This window comes from Panthera pardus, unplaced genomic scaffold (genome assembly GCF_024362965.1).
Source record: "Panthera pardus isolate Hobbes unplaced genomic scaffold, ASM2436296v1 HiC_scaffold_8, whole genome shotgun sequence".
NCBI lineage: Eukaryota > Metazoa > Chordata > Mammalia > Carnivora > Felidae > Panthera > Panthera pardus.
The window spans coordinates 118961400-118977393 of record NW_026527013.1 but is presented as its reverse complement, the minus strand read 5'-3'; the positions used below and the strand labels follow the sequence as shown (position 1 = coordinate 118977393).

General features: G+C 36.5%; 1 protein-coding gene across 2 annotated transcripts in view; it reads right to left on the bottom strand.

The window, feature by feature from the left end:
- Positions 1–15994, bottom strand: part of TAX1BP1 (Tax1 binding protein 1) — an 89413-nt gene that overhangs the window by 57172 nt on the left and 16247 nt on the right. For both annotated transcript variants that reach the window (XM_019443678.2, XM_019443679.2), the window contains exons 3-5: positions 9273–9375; positions 4688–4875; positions 1884–2042 (exon numbers count right to left, since the gene is read on the bottom strand). In XM_019443678.2, the coding sequence (XP_019299223.2) occupies positions 1884–2042; positions 4688–4875; positions 9273–9375 (450 nt within the window). The remainder of the gene's footprint in view (positions 1–1883; positions 2043–4687; positions 4876–9272; positions 9376–15994) is intronic.

Below are 15994 nucleotides of genomic sequence, written 5' to 3'. Positions count from 1 at the left end.
ACCCAGGCACAAACGAAATAAACATGTAAAGAATAGAGAGAAAAGAATAAGAACTATACAAAACAGCCAGGGAGTTAAAATAACTGGATACATAATTGAGCTGAAATGTCCTAACAATCAAGGTAGGCACATTTGGTATTTTATCATATTTTAATTCGGTATACCTGCTTTTACTGCAAGATACTAATAGTAAAATTAGGGGAATAACTGCTTATTTTAAACTAAAAAGGCAAATGGTAATAACAGAGACATTACAGATGTCTAAAGGAAGAGTTAGAATTGTACACATTGTTTGACAGGTCACCCTCTAACTCAAAAGAACACTCTTCAAACAACTACAAGTCAAGAGAAAGTTTTTCAGAATTTAAGCCCTATTTCTGTATCATCTCTGTTCAGGTGTGCAATTTACAACTACTCTACTGGAGTATAAAAATTATTGAAAATCATTGTACCGGTGGTTCAAGTAATAATTAACTGCTCTAGGCCTTGTTGGACAAGAGAATGGAACACATCCCATCTTTAGGGTCAATCATGTCAAAAGACATAAGAATATCCAACCAGTTGTGAGACTGTGATATGTATCATCGCAATCTGTGTTTGAAAAACTAACCAATTACTTTTCTTATGAAAATAACAGGTCAATGACCAGGTGATTGCTTTTTATTTTCAACTATTAAGTTATATCATTTTTTTTTAATGTTTATTTTGAGAGACAGAAAGACAAAGAGTGAGCAGAGAGGGGAGAGAGAGAATTCCAAGCAGGCTCCACACTGTCAGCACAGAGCCCGATGTGAGGCTCGAACTCACGAACCTTGAGATCGTGACCTGAGCTGAAATCAAGAGTCAGATGCTCAGCTGAGCACAACTGAGTCACCCTAAATTAAATCCATTTGCATCTCTAATGAAACTACACTGTTTTATACTTATACTTCTTTTTCTTACCTCAAGATATTGTGCCAATTTTAATTATGTGTTGTTGTTTTTTTTTAGGATAATTTATAGCATTGCTCACATCAAAGATTTCAAAATTTTGCCGAATACTACATTTTATTTCATTGAATTCCACTTTTTGGAAAAGTAACTTTAACTATTTTGTTCTATTCTCCCCTTAATCAGCATTTATCACTCCTAATTCTATTTCCAACCACCCTCCCCCACCAAATACTGATCAATTATTTTACAATTAGATATAAATCATATAGAAACAGTTGTCAGTTGGGGCACCTGGGTGGCTCAGTTGGTTAAGCATCCAACTCTTGATCTCAGTTCAGGTTGCAACCCCATGCAGGTGGGACTGAACCCCACGTCAAGCTCTACACTGAGCCTGAGGATTCTCTCTCCCCCTCTCCCTACTCACATGCTCTCTTTCTCTGTCAAAATAAACATTAAAAAAAAAACAAAAAACACAGTGGGGTGCCTGGGTCGCTCAGTCGGTAACCAACTGCAGCTCAGGTCATGATCTCAAGTTCATGAGTTTGAGCCCCACATGGGCACTCTGTGCTGACAGCTCAGATCCCGGAGCCTGCTTCAGATTCTGTGTCTCCCTCTCTCTCTCTGTCCCTTCCCTGCTTGTGTGCTCTCTCAGAAATAATAAATGAATAAACTTAAAAAACAAAAAAACAGTTGTCAGGAACCACCTCGTCAAGTCTGGTACCAAAAAAAGCTAACAGTATTTTAAACATTTATAACATAAAAGAAGCTGTGGAAGAAAACTGACAGGAACAGACCTATTCTCCTCTAAGTATGTATCTAAATGCTGGGTTTTTTTTTTTTTTTTTTAAACAGGTAGTTTTTATTCACTTTAACTGGTTTAAGTTCTTGAAAAAGTGGAGTTTCAAGCAATATACTATCAACTCCAAACAGTGACATAAAACACAACTAACCTTATGCTCTGCTTGCAGCTGGTCACATCTCTCTTTCTCATGGTTAAGCTCTCTTTCCATTCTTCCAACTTGTTCTCGAAGCTGTGTTGTATCTTTTTCCAGGACAGCAATTAACTTTAATAGTTCTTCTTTTTCTTTCATGGTTTTCTCAATCTTCAACTATAAAACAAAAACTCACATTGATTTTTTATAATCCTAAAATGTGATTAGTTTTCCATCTCAAAAAAATAGTAAAGAAATGCACAAAAAGAACTTTTACATACGATTTACTTCATGAATCATACATGTAAATAAAAACTCAAATCAAATTTAAACCTTCTTTGGGCAAAAAAGGAAACATTAAAAGGTATAAAATCAATAAACTTTATTATGAAGTTGCCTGCTAATCAATTTTCAACTTAGTACCAAAAATAGGGCATATTAAGTTTTCCAAGTGACTTAATTCTGGGTTTTTCTTGAGTATTTATCAAGAAGAAAATGTATACCACTTTTTTTTAATTTAAATTCAAGTTAGTTAACATACAGTACAGTCTTAGCTTTAGTAGAACCCAGTGATTCATCTCTTATATATGACACACAGTGCTCATCCCCCAAAAGGTGCCCTCCTTAATGCCCATCACCCATTTAACCCACCCACCCCCCTAACCAGCAACCCTCAGTTTGTTCTCTGTATTTAAGTGTCTCTTTATGGTTTACCTCCCTCTGTTTTTATCTTATTTTTCCTTCCCTTCCTCTATGTTCATCTGTTGAGTTTCTCAAATTCTTCATGAGTGAAATCATATATATTTCATAACTCTTCTTAAATGTAAAGCTAGGAGAGATCTTCGAATGTACTAAGAACTCCCTTGTGTGTTATAGAAGACCATCACCTATGGCATTACTCTTAAAACTTTTGGTACTAAGGAATAACAGCTGCTCTATTTAGCTAAATTAAAACAAACTTTAAAAAACTGCAAATTTTAGGACAAAAATGCAGATTGTAACAATAAATTACATAATTGATTTTGGGGGGCACACTAACAGTAACTCAATTCAGCAAAACCTCCAATGTTCTAAAATTACTAATTAAAGGACCTAAAATAGTAGTAAATAAAATAGTTAACTTTTCTCTTACGTACTCAGAGCAAGCATCTCCTAAAGACAGTCTCCTTTTCAACTACCACTATCATAAATAAGAAAATTAATAATTTTATAACATCCAATAGATAGATATTTTGGGAATAATGGAAGATATATAACTATGACCTATTTTTTAAAAAAATCGAAAACTCAATCAAGGTTCACCTGTTAAATTAACACAAGACATAACCCTTCAATGTCAACAGTGCCACAAATAATATCTCATATATTTGTACTATTTTTGTGTAGTTTTAGATAAAACCATTAAAGATTTTGATGAATGTGGAAATTTAAAATATTTATCAAAAAAATTGGGTCAGATATAAAAATATTTTATCTCAGCATTTAAGAGACATAAATTTCAATTTTCTTTATCAAGTACCCCTTATGAGTAGGAAGAAGTGGAATAAATTGTGCGACATCCCAATTAACTTAGAGAAGGAACATAAGAGAGACACCGATGCCTGAATGTCTGTTTTTCTGCTGGACATCCTGAAATCAGGGTGGTCTAACAAGTATTCAAAAAGCTGCAATATAAACACTAACTGCATTCTTTTTAAGAGCTGGGCTTGTTTCAGCATCTTTGACTAGCATTCAAATATCAGGCTAAAAACCTTGATCATCAGGCGGCTGTCACCACAAAATGTTTCAGTCACCCTATAAAAGTTACATTTCTTTATTTAAGATAAGAAAGGAATTTCTGGAAGGGAAAGGGAAGATATGAAGAATTCACAATAAAAAATGGTTCCTTCAGTTTGACTCTCTAATGAAAGTATTGTATCTATGACCTGTTGTGTTTTTTCTCTAGCCTCAATTTTTGAAGATAAGGATACAAAATCAATAAAATAAAATCAAAGGCATAAAATATTTACATATAAAAAATATCCATCTGGGGCACTCGGGTGGCTCAGTTGGTTAAGCGACTGACTCTTGGTTTCAGTTCAGCTCATGATCTCACAATTTGTGGGTTCGAGCCCCATGTCAGACGCTGCGCTGACAGGTCAGAGCCTGCTTCAGATTCTCTTTCTTCCCCCTCCCTCATGTGGTCTTTCTCTCTCTCTCAAAATAAATAAACTTTAAAAATCCACCTGACTATAAAGAAAAAGCAATGACCTGCTGGATGAAACATGAATGTAAATTAACCAAAAATACATAGCGAACAAACTAAATAAGCCGTTTTTCAGAAATTCAAATGTAACATTCTAGTTTCTTAGATTTTAAAGATACTGAAAAATATCTTAAAATAAGAATGTTGTTCTATTTTCTCCTTCAATAATTACTAAAATTTAAGACGTAAGACATTAGACCATCTGCACAGTAAATTTCTATTAGAGCCAATGCGATGACTCCCAAATAGTCAATTAAAAGAATGTAAGAAGGCTTTCACCTTCTCTCTTTAAATTATGGTTAATCCAGGCTATTTACTTGATAAAATGAACACGGAAATCATTCTAAAAATGCTCAACCTAAACTAAGAGACAGGGATATTCCCTGATTCACCCTTCCACAGTGAAATCAATAGCTGACAGGAAGATTTTTAAAGTATTCCAAAAACAACACTCTAAGTTTATTATTTTAGTTAAAAACCATTTGATTTTCAGGTTATTCTTTTAAATTCTTTAAATGCCAACATGAGCCCTGTTCTTAAATTATCTATAAATCACTAGCTCACTGTTGGTACTAACCTCAAGAAGACCAGCTTTTGTGGTCACCACCAACATGTCAGAATTTCCTTCATCTTCCATAGTAAGTAACTCTTCAACTGGAGACGAAGCCCGAAACTGGAAAGGTGTACTTGCTCCACGAATTTCACCCTTATGGGTAACATAACAGAACTGATAAAATTCTCCATCATCATTTGGAAGGTAATATCCTAAAAGAAAATTAATAAAAAAATTGATTAACTTTCCTATTATGAAATTAACGGGGTTTTTTCCCCCCATTTAACACACCTTGCCATCTCTGCTCATTCCTGACCCTGTTTAGGTTGCGGGTGGGAATATATCATATAAAGAAATCTTCCCTCAAATTTGACATTCATTCCATGAAAAGAAAGATATTGAGCGGAAGGAATGTGCTGTACATGAATTGTATAAAAGAAAGGAAGATGAAGTCCACTTTTGCAGAATAAAAAATAACCTTTGGAATCACACAGCTTTATTCAGCTGTACTACTAGCCATTGTAACTCAACCTCCCTGAGCCCCAGTTTCTTATCTGTAAAACAGCTATGAAGCCATCTACCTCAGAATTACAATCTGTAACGTATTTACACCATCTAGCCCATTATCTGATGAATATGTTTGATATTTGTTCCTTCTTCCTTCGTCTCAACTGTTACCCCCCTTTTAAGATTTGCTGGATTATCCCTGCTCAAAATTAAACTTCACCTCTTCTTCTCCAAAGCTCCCAGTATTTTTTACAGTTAAAATACATACATACATACCTACCACACTCCATAGTACTTTCAATTACCTTGCTTTATATCCTATCAAGAACTCAGAAATACTGAGGGCAAATATATAATATATATAAAAATTCTAGCATCCCCCACAATGACTTTATAAGAAGGAAGCATTCAGTGGTGGTGAAATGACTACACAAAGATCAATACATTCACCTTATCTTGAATATTCATAACTACCCAGAAATTTGTAACCACTACATCTATTCTTTCATAACTTGAAATTTTCAACCTCATTATTATATCTACTTCACTTGATTTCCTTCTTTAAAAAATATTTAACTTTCTTCCTAAGCAAAAAGAGAGAGGATCAGAGAAAATACAAGAAAAGCCTGGGACAACTTGTGGTGCTTGCAAAAAAGAAGTTCCCAAAAAAGAATTCAAAGTGGCAGGGGGTGGAGAGAATGTCAAAAAACACAGGAGCCCACCTGATGGAGCTCCCAATGGCCAAAGAAAGCTAGAATAATTTGCACAACAAAAAAGGATAGTATTAGATTTTATTCCATAGAAAAAAATAAATACCTATGAGCTTATGGGGAAAGAGACAACTACTCAACATAGTAATTCCAACTAGTAAATGTCCAAGGAATGAGCACAGAAAAGCACCATTAGTGAAACCCAACAATAAAAATTGTTGCAAGCTAGGGACTCCTGGGTGGCTCAGTTGGTTAAGTGCCAGACTCTTGGTTCCAGCTCATGTCATGGTCTCACGGTTTGTGGGTTCGAGCCCTGCATCCGGCTGTCTCAGCTGACAGCGCAGAGTCTGCTTGAAAATTCTCTCTCTGCCCCTCCCCTGCTTGAACACACTCACTCTCACTCTCTCTCTCTCAAAAACATAAACGCACATGAAAAAGAAAATTTTTTTTAATTGTTATAGGCAAGATCTTACTGATAGATACTAAAATTAGAGGGTGAAAATTTGAGGAAAAACAAGGTATTTCCTTAGTCTCAAACTAACTCCCCCATAGTATTCATTAATTACAAAAGGAAAAATACTAACTTTACAGTAGAGAAACCCAGCAGATACCAAGTGATCAAGATTAACAACACCAGGGCCACCTGGGTGGCTCAGTCAGTTAATCATCCAACTTCAGCTCATGATCTCAAGGCTCGTGAGTTTGAGTCCGCATCAGGCTGTGTGCTGACAGCTCAGAGCCTGGAGCCTGCTTCAGATTCTGAGTCTCCCTCTCTCTCTCTAAAATGAATAAACGTTTTTAAAAAAAAATTTTTTTTTAATTAAAAAAAAGATTAACATCACCAGGAATGAGAGAGGAACATCAAGTACTCCCTGATACAACGCACTGAAGAGTGACTATAAAACAGCACTTGTACGATATTCTTCCTAAAAATGTATACCATTAATCTAATCATGAAAAAACACCACCACACAGAAGTGCCTGGGTGGCTCCGTCAGTTCAGTGTCCTACTCTTGATTTTAGCTCAGGTCAGGATCTCACGGTTCATGAGTTCCAGCTCCACATTAGGCTCTGCACTGACAGTGCAGAGCTTACTTGGGATTCTCTCTCTCCCCTCCCCCACTTGTGCACACTATCTCAAAATAAATTTTAAAAAACTTAAAAAATGTGGGGCGCCTGGGTGGCTCAGTCAGTTAAGTGTCCGACTTCGGCTCAGGGCGTGATCTCGCGGTCCGTGAGTTCAAGCCCCGCGTCGGGCTCTGTGCTGACAGCTCAGAGCCTGGAGCCTGTTTCAGATTTTGTGTCTCCCTCTCTCTGACCCTCCCCCATTCATGCTCTGTCTCTGTCTCAAAAATAAATAAACGTTTAAAAAAAATTTTTTTTCTTAAAAAAAAAAGTTTTAATAAAATAAAAAATAAGATTGTAAAAGTCATGAAAGAGGACAGAATGAGGAACTGTCACAGATTGGAGGAGATAAGAAGATAGGACAATTAAATGTAATGTGGAATTTTGGATCGGATCCAGGAACAGAAAAAAGAACACTACTGGAAACAATAAAATTTAAATAAGGTTTATACTTTAGTCACTAGCAGTGCACCAATGTTAAATTCCTAATTTTTTAAATAAATGTACTATGTAAGATGTTAACATTAACGGAAGCTGGACAATGGGTATACAGAAATTCTGTGTACTATTTTTGCAACTTTACATCCAAAATTATTTCAAAATATATAGTTTAAAAAGAGTAATATAAGGGTAGCTCTAGCAATATATTTTTAAAAGCTTTTAAAAACCCCACCCTCCTAGTATATACAACCAAATTTATTAAGCCATGGCTGAATAACTTTGCAAATGGCCAAGAGACTTACATAAAAAGTTTAAATAGAAAAAATCTATATAGTCTGACTAATCGGCTCTAGTATCGTGACATTAGAAATTCTATCAACCAGAGGCACCTAGATGGCTCAGTCGGTTAGGCGTCCGACTCTCGGTTTTGGCTCAGGTCATGATCTCATGGTTCGAATGATCAAGCCCCAAATCAGGCTCTCTGCTGGCAACATGGAGCCTGCTTGGAATTCTCTCTCTCCCTGTCTCTGCCCCTTCCCCCACTTGTGCACATGTGCGTGCACATACTGTCTCTCTCTCTCTCAAAATAAACATTAAAAAAAAAGGCATGGACCTGTTCAAAGTTTTCTCTCCCTCTCCACCACCCACGCTGTGTCTGTCTCTCTCAAAATAAATAAACTTAAAAATTCTACAAACTAGATACTCAAGGTCTGATAAATCACACAAAAGTAATCCACTAAGAAATGGTTCAAATGTTGTTTGAGATACCAGATGTAGTTATTCAGAGCTGCAATTTAAAGCTATCTAGAAAAATCTCTCATTAGGTTAATAACATTGAAAAGAAAATAGGAAAGCAATCAGTTGAATTACAACAAGAGTTCATTTGGGCAAAGAATTACATTTATATATTTGTGTTAGTTGTTTTGAGTTTTGCATTTCAAGATTCTCATGACTCATTCACAAAATGAGCAAGGTCATTTTGGATTGTGCTTAAAATCTCTTCTAGCTCTAATACTCTATGACTAAGTTTTTCATGACTATCTTGACTTTATATAACAAATGAGTTTTAGGCAGGCAGAAGCTTTTATTTCTGAATTTCAAAGTAATATTTCACCTGATGAATTTTTAAAAGCTTGGAAAACAACTGCATTTATGCTTAGCTCCCATGAAAATGCTCTTAACTAACTGGATACTTTTCTCTTTATTTACTGCCTTTTAACTTCATGGTAAACTACCAGTGAAATCATTAGTCACTGTAACAAATTCATTAAGTTAACTGAAGAAAATTAATCACATTAAAAATGACTGAACTTTGAGCATTCAACTCTTGTTTTCGGCTCAGGTCATGATCTCAGTTTGTGAGATCGAGCCCCACATTGGGCTCTGGAAAGAAACTCACTCTTCAATGAAAAATAAGCAAAAAAACTTTAAAAACAAATGTTTATATTTGAGAGAGCACAAGCAGGAGCGGCAGAGAGAGGGGCACACAGGATCCGAAGCAGGCTCTGCACTGACAGCAGCGAGCCCAATGTGCAGTACAAACTACAAGATCAAGACCTGAGCCGAAGTCTGACACTTAACCGACTGAGCCACCCAAGTGCCCCAAGCAAAAATAAAAATCCTTTTAAATGCCTAGATAAAATATGTATCCTACACTCATATTTATATTCTTATGACTTTTGCTAAACAAAGACACTAATTAATTCAACTTTGGTATGTTGGACATGCCTAAGTAGACCATTACAATGGAGAACAACATTTTTAATGGCATAAAAATTAAATTAAAACATTTAATTTCATCAAGTTCTGCAGTTTTCGGTTCTTACCTTGAAATGCTAATACACAATTAACTGTTGATCCTTCTATGTAATGTTCAGGCATAGGAGACCATAAAAATGTGTAATAATCACGAGCAGTACTCCATCCAACCTAAAGGAAAATAATAAGAACACAGAGATTATAAGTAGTTTAATACTAGAGTGATATAGCATATTGTCTTTTACTGCATCCTAAAATTAAAACATGGGTCGCTATGTTTACAAATTATTGGGTATTTTAACAAGCCTGTCAAATTTTTATGATTTTTATTAAGCTATAACATAGTGTTATAAAGATCTATATAAATGGAACAGTCCAGTTTCTATTATGTATTAAAAATACAATTTGATACCCAATTTCTCAAGGAAAATCTTAGTATGCACATGATCAAATGTAACAACTCATGTTTCTCTCTATAACTTCACTATACATTAAGTTTTTAAAACTTACTATTTTAGATCTCAAATTTCAGTGTGTTTAGATTTCCTTCTCCCCATTAACGTGGTAACTAAAACTTCACTAATCTCTCATATCAAGTCTTACCTGCAGCCAATTGGTAAATTTTGTAAAAAGGCATGTATTGCCCAGACATTAATATACACATATAGAAAACCTATGTCCCACCTATATCTAAAACATCTTCAACTTACAAAATGTCTATGTTACATGTATCAGTCTATATTTTCTAGACAAACTGTACAGTGTTAAATACTGAGTATTAGAGATGTTTAAAACAAGTACACACATAATTCATTCTACTGTGCTTCACAAATACTACATTTGGGTTTTTTTGTTGTAGCTGTTGTTTTTACAAAGTGAAGGTTTGGGATAACTGAATCAAACAAGTCTATCAGCACCATCTTTCCAACAGCATTTGTCGCTTCATAACTATCACATTTTTGGTAATTCTCACAATATTTCAAACTTTTTCATTACTATTGTATTTATTATGGTGATCTGTAAGCAGTGGTCTTCAATGTTATAATTATTTTGGAGTGTCATGAACCACACCCATATAAAATAATGAACTTAATATGTATGTTCTGACTGCTCCACTAACTGGCCCATTACTCTCTCCCTCTCCTCAGACTTCCCTATTCCCTGAGACACGATACTGAAATCAGGCCATTTAATAAACCTACAGTGGCCTTTAAGTGTTCAAGTGAAAGTAAAAGTTGCATATCTCACTCTTAAAATCAAAGAAGTGATTCAGCTTAGCAAGGAAGTATGTCAAAAGCCAAGACAAGCCAAAAGCTATGTGTCTTGCACCAAAGAGCCCAATTAGGAATGCAAAGGAGAAGTGGCTAGGTGGCTCAATGCATTGAGAGTCCAACGCAGTCGTGATCTGAGGGTTCGTGAGTTCAAGCCCTGCATCGGGCTCACTGCTATCAGTACAGAGCCCACTTTGACCCTCTGTCTCCCTGTCTCCCCCCCTCCCTCCCTCTCTCTCTCTGCCCCTCCCCTGCTCATGCTTGCTCTCTCTCAAAAATAAAACATTAAAAAAAAAAAAAAAAAAAAAAAAGGAATGCAAAGGAAAGTTCTTGAAGGACATAAAACTACTACTCCAGGGGCACCTGGGTGGCTCAGTCAGTTGAACATCTGACTTCAGCTCAGGTCATGATCTCCCACTCCTTGAGTTTGAGCCCCCGTGGGGCCCTGTGCTGACAGCTCGGAGCCTGAAGCCTGCTTTGGATTCTGTCTCCCTCTCTCTCTGCCCCTCCCCCACTCATGCTCTGTCTCTCTCTCTCTCTCTCTCAAAAATGAACGTTAAAAAAAAAAAAAAAAAAAAAAAAAAAAAAAAAAAAAAAGTACTACTCTAGTGAACACATGAATGGTAAGAAAGCCAAACAGCCTAATTGCTCATATGGAGAAAGTTTTAGTGGTCTGGATAGAAGATCAAACACCACCACAACACTATCTCAAGCCAAAGCCTAATCTAGAGCAAGGCCCTATCCTATCTTCAATTCCATTAAGGCTGAGAGAAGTAAGGAAAGTGGAGGAAAAAACTAGCAAAAGTTGGGTCAGGAGATTTAAGGAAAGAAATGTCTCCATAATATAAAGCACAAAGCAAAGCAGCAAAAGTTAATGTAGAAGCTATAATAAGTTATCCAGAAGACATAGCTAAGATATTTAATGAAGGTGGCTACACTAAACAACAGATTTTCAATGTAGATGAAACAGCCTTTATATTGAAAGAAGGAGCCATCTAGGGCTTCAGAGCTAGAGAGAAAAGTCAATGCCTGGCTTCAAAGCTTCAAAGACAGGCCAATTTTCTTGTTAAGGGCCGATGCAGCTGGTAATTTAAGTTGAAGCCAATTCTCATTTACCGTCTCAAAATTTCTGGAATTATGCTAAATCTACTCTGCTTATGCTTTATAAATGGAGCAAAGCCTGTACGATGGCACATCTGTCCGTAACATGGTTTACTAAATAATTTTAAGCCCACTATTGAGACCTACTGCTCAGAAAAAAAGATTCCTTTCAAAATCTTACTGCTCATTCACAAAGCAGCTGTTCACTCAAGAGCTCTGATAAAGATATACAAGGTTAATGTTGTTTTCATGCCTGCTAACACAACATCCATTCTACAGCCCATGGATCAAGAGGAATTTCAACTTTCAAGTCTTATTACTCAAGAAATACATTCTGTAAGGCTATAGCTGCCATAGCGATTCCTCTGATGGATCTGGAAAACCTTCTAGAAAGAATTCACGATTCTAAAACGTTATTCATGGGAACAGCTCAAAACATCAACAGGAGCTTGAAGAAGCTGATTCCAACCCTCACGGCTGACTTGGAGGGTTCAAGACTTCAGGGGAAACAGTAACTACAGATGTGGCAGAAACAGGAAAAGAACTAGATGTAAAGCCTGAAGATGTGACTGAATTGCTGCAATCTCATGATAAAACTTGAGTGGATGAGGATTTGCGTCTTACGGAGGAGCAAAGAATGTGTTCTTGAGATGGTGCAGACTGCTGAAATGACAACAAAGGATTTAGAATATTATAGGAACTTAGTTTATAAAACAGCAGTAGGGTTTGAGAGGATTGACTCCAGTTCTGGAAAAACGTCCTACTGTGGGTAAAATGCTACCAAACAGCATTCACTGCATGCTACACAAAAACTGTGAAAGGAAGAGTCAATGCATGTGACCAACTTCACTGTTTTTTTTTTTTTTTTTTTTTTTTTTTTAAGCAAACTCCACTCCCCAGTATGGGGCTCAAACTCACAACCCCAAGATCAAGAGTCACATGCTCCACCAACTGAGCCATCCACGTGCCCCTTTTGTTGTCTTATTTTAAGAAATTGCCACAGCCAGCCCAACCTTCAGCAACCATCACCCTGACCAGTCAGCAGCCATGAATCATCAAGGCATAACCAGCAAAAATATTATAAATCACTGAAAGCTCAGATGATGGTTAACATTTTAGCAATAAAGTATTTTTTAGTTAAGATATACATCATTTTTTTTTTAGACATAATGCTATTACGCACTTAACAGACTACAATACAGTGTAAACATAACTTTATATGCACTGGGAAACCAAAGAAAATCATGACTTACTTCACTGTAGTGACCTGGAACCCAACCAAGCTATGCCTATACTAGATATCTATTTGCAGGTAATGTAAGAAATTATGCCTCATCCACAGGGTTAGATTATACATATGTTCTATAATTCTGATAAACCTAGGATTATAGATTACAGAACACTGAAACTAGAAGAATATTAGCAATCTTTAGTCTCTCAAGGAATGTTTTCAAACTGTAGGTCACAATCCAGTAAGAAGTGGTAATATCAATTTAGTGGTTCACAGCCCTATTTATTTTTTAATTATACAGAATTAGAAGTATGAGTGCATGAAGGCTAAATTACACTTCCTGAAAATTTATCTCCGGTGTATTTGCGTACAACTTTTTGCTAGGTCAAATCACATTTCTTTCTTTCTGTATGTCACAGTCAAGAAAACCATTTGAAAACATTTGAAAGATGCTATTCGTCTCTATAGATGAGAAGTTTGAGTAATCCATGATGATCTACTTCACTTAAAGGCTGCTATTTTTTCCTCTCAGAACTGTTAGAAAGAATGAGATTAGATGATGAACATAAAAGCAACACCCAACTGAGTGCCTGACCCACGTTAAGCACTCCATAAACGGTAGTTTTTGCAAGCACAGTATATTACAGTGACTAAGACCACAGGAAGTTAAGGTCAGACTGCCAGAAAGAGCACTTACTAGCTATATGACTTCAGACAAGTTATTCTGTTCCCTCCTCTTTAAAATGGAGATGATGTTAACAATCTCAAAGGGCTGTGTATTAAATAATTCCCATAAAGCAATCAGCACAGAGCTGAGCACACTGGTATTCATTAAATGTTACCATTCATTAATACCCAAGGACACAGAGCCTATTAGGGACAGTGATCTTGATTTTATGATGCTCTCTCCCCTCACTTTAGATCACCCAATGCTTCACCATCTCCTAAAAAAGAGCCCATCTGAAGTTCTTCCCCCAACAGATACACCTGGTACAAATCAAAGCTTGTATTCTTTGTCTCTGTCCATTTACTGATCTTAAAAGAAACACTTATCTAGAGCCACATCTTTCTTGGAAGAAGGAAAGAAGGGAAGAAGGAAAGAAAGAAGGAAGGAAAGAAGGAAGGAAAGAAGGAAGGAAAGAAGGAAGGAAAGAAGGAAGGAAAGAAGGAAGGAAAGAAGGAAGGAAAGAAGGAAGGAAAGAAGGAAGGAAAGAAGGAAAGAAAGAAGTTAAGAAAGAAGAAAAGAAAGAAGGAAAGAAAGGAAAGAAAGAAAGAAAGAAAGAAAGAAAGAAAGATAGATAGATAGATAGATAGATAGATCTCCCTAAGTGAACAGGCTCTACCTGGACCAGGTAGTCAAGAGAAGGAAAAACGGAGTGTGCCATTTAACTTCTGAATGACTGACACACAAAACTGCAAACATCACAATTACAGGTATCTGATTCAAGTGGCACTGGGAATAGCAGTTAACAGAGACTTACTGAATGTTTGTTTTGTAGTAAGTATTATCATCTTACAAACTAAGAAACTAGTGAAAGGCTAGGAAATAGCAGAGTTAGGATTTGAACGTAAAGTTTAAACTCTTAACCACCAGGACACTACTCACTCCTTTCCTGGCAAGATATGTAATACTTTCATACCTTCTGAAATTCCACCACTTTCAACACTGAGTCAGTAACTACATAATTCTTAAAAGAAGTGCAGTTGACAAAAGAGAAACAGCAAAGAGCGAAAGCTCTGTTTGTAGCTAAGAAAAACAAAATGGGAGAAATGAGATCCATTATCATATAAGAAAAATATATGTAACAAAAGAGATGTTGAGTGGTTTGGTCTTTGCTGTGTTTTCTCCAAGTGAATCACAATAGCTCAGGCTATTCCTTATTGGTTGCCTACACTGGTAACTTAGAAAGTCTATCTAACATTTTGCTTTCCTTTACTGCCTCTATGTCAGGCCAACTCTTCTCAAGAGAAGTAGTTGACGGTGCTACGAGATGTCAAAGGTATCCCCTGCTGAGACCACTGAGGAGACGGTCAAGATGCAACCCAGAGTATAAAGTATAAAACTGTGCTTTAAACTCCTTTTGAGTAAAACACTGAACAATGGATCTTAGGTCACTCTGGAAGGGCCATGTCAGGCATACATAAAAAAATAAATGTAGGGGCGCCTGGGTGGCTCAGTCGGTTAAGCAACTGACCTCAGCTCAGGTCATGATCTTGTGGTTTGTGGGTTCAAGCCCCGCGTCGGGTTCTGTGCTGACAGCCAAGAGCCTGGAGCCTGCTTCGGATGCTGTGTCTCCCTTTCTCTCTGCTCTGCCCCTGCTTGTTCTGTCTCTCAAAAATAAATAAAAGTTAAAAAAAAAAATTTTTTTTAATAATAAATAAATAAATGTAAAAGTCTCTCTATCTGGAAAGATACAAAGTACAGGCTCCTTTAGGATAGGTATGGCTTGCACCTAAACTCACGTGAAAATACAGCAGAGCAGGTCATAATGGAAAAAACACAGTACACCTCTGGAAATTATGTACAAGTGCATAAGAACAGTAAATATCTAATTAAAAAAGCCAGACAACAAAGTGTCCAAGTCACAGCTTGTTTTTATTTTCCTGGTCACGTGGTTAAAACATGATTGGAATTCAGATTTCAGAACTCAGACTACAGATTTCAATCCCTTAAAATGCAAGGGAATTTGCCTTTTAGTCTACTAGCGGCAAATGGAAAGAAAATACATTTAGAATTGATAACAGCAATTTTAAAACAATGAAAAATGACAAGAATAACAACTTAGAACAAAGGAACAAAGTTCCCATGACTGCCAAAACACTTTGCTTCTAAGAGCTGCACTTGAATCAAGTTAAGAGGGCATATCTATACTAAGGAAGGAACCAAAGCAACCATTATTGCACATAGTTTAGTTTGAGGAATTACCAAAGTACTAGGCACAATTCTTCTACTAATGCAATAGCAAAACAAAAGCATAAAAAGGAAAGGAAACAAGGATAACATGGAAGGAAAAAAAACCACAAATGTTTTCCCTTTATTCTTTTTAAACTGATTTATTTATTTTGAGAGAGAGACAGAGCAAGCAGGGGAGGGGCAGAGAAAGAGGGAGAGAATCCCAAGCAAGCTCTGCACTGTCAGCACCGAGCCGGATGCAGGGCTCGAACTCAAGAAACCGTGAGATCATGA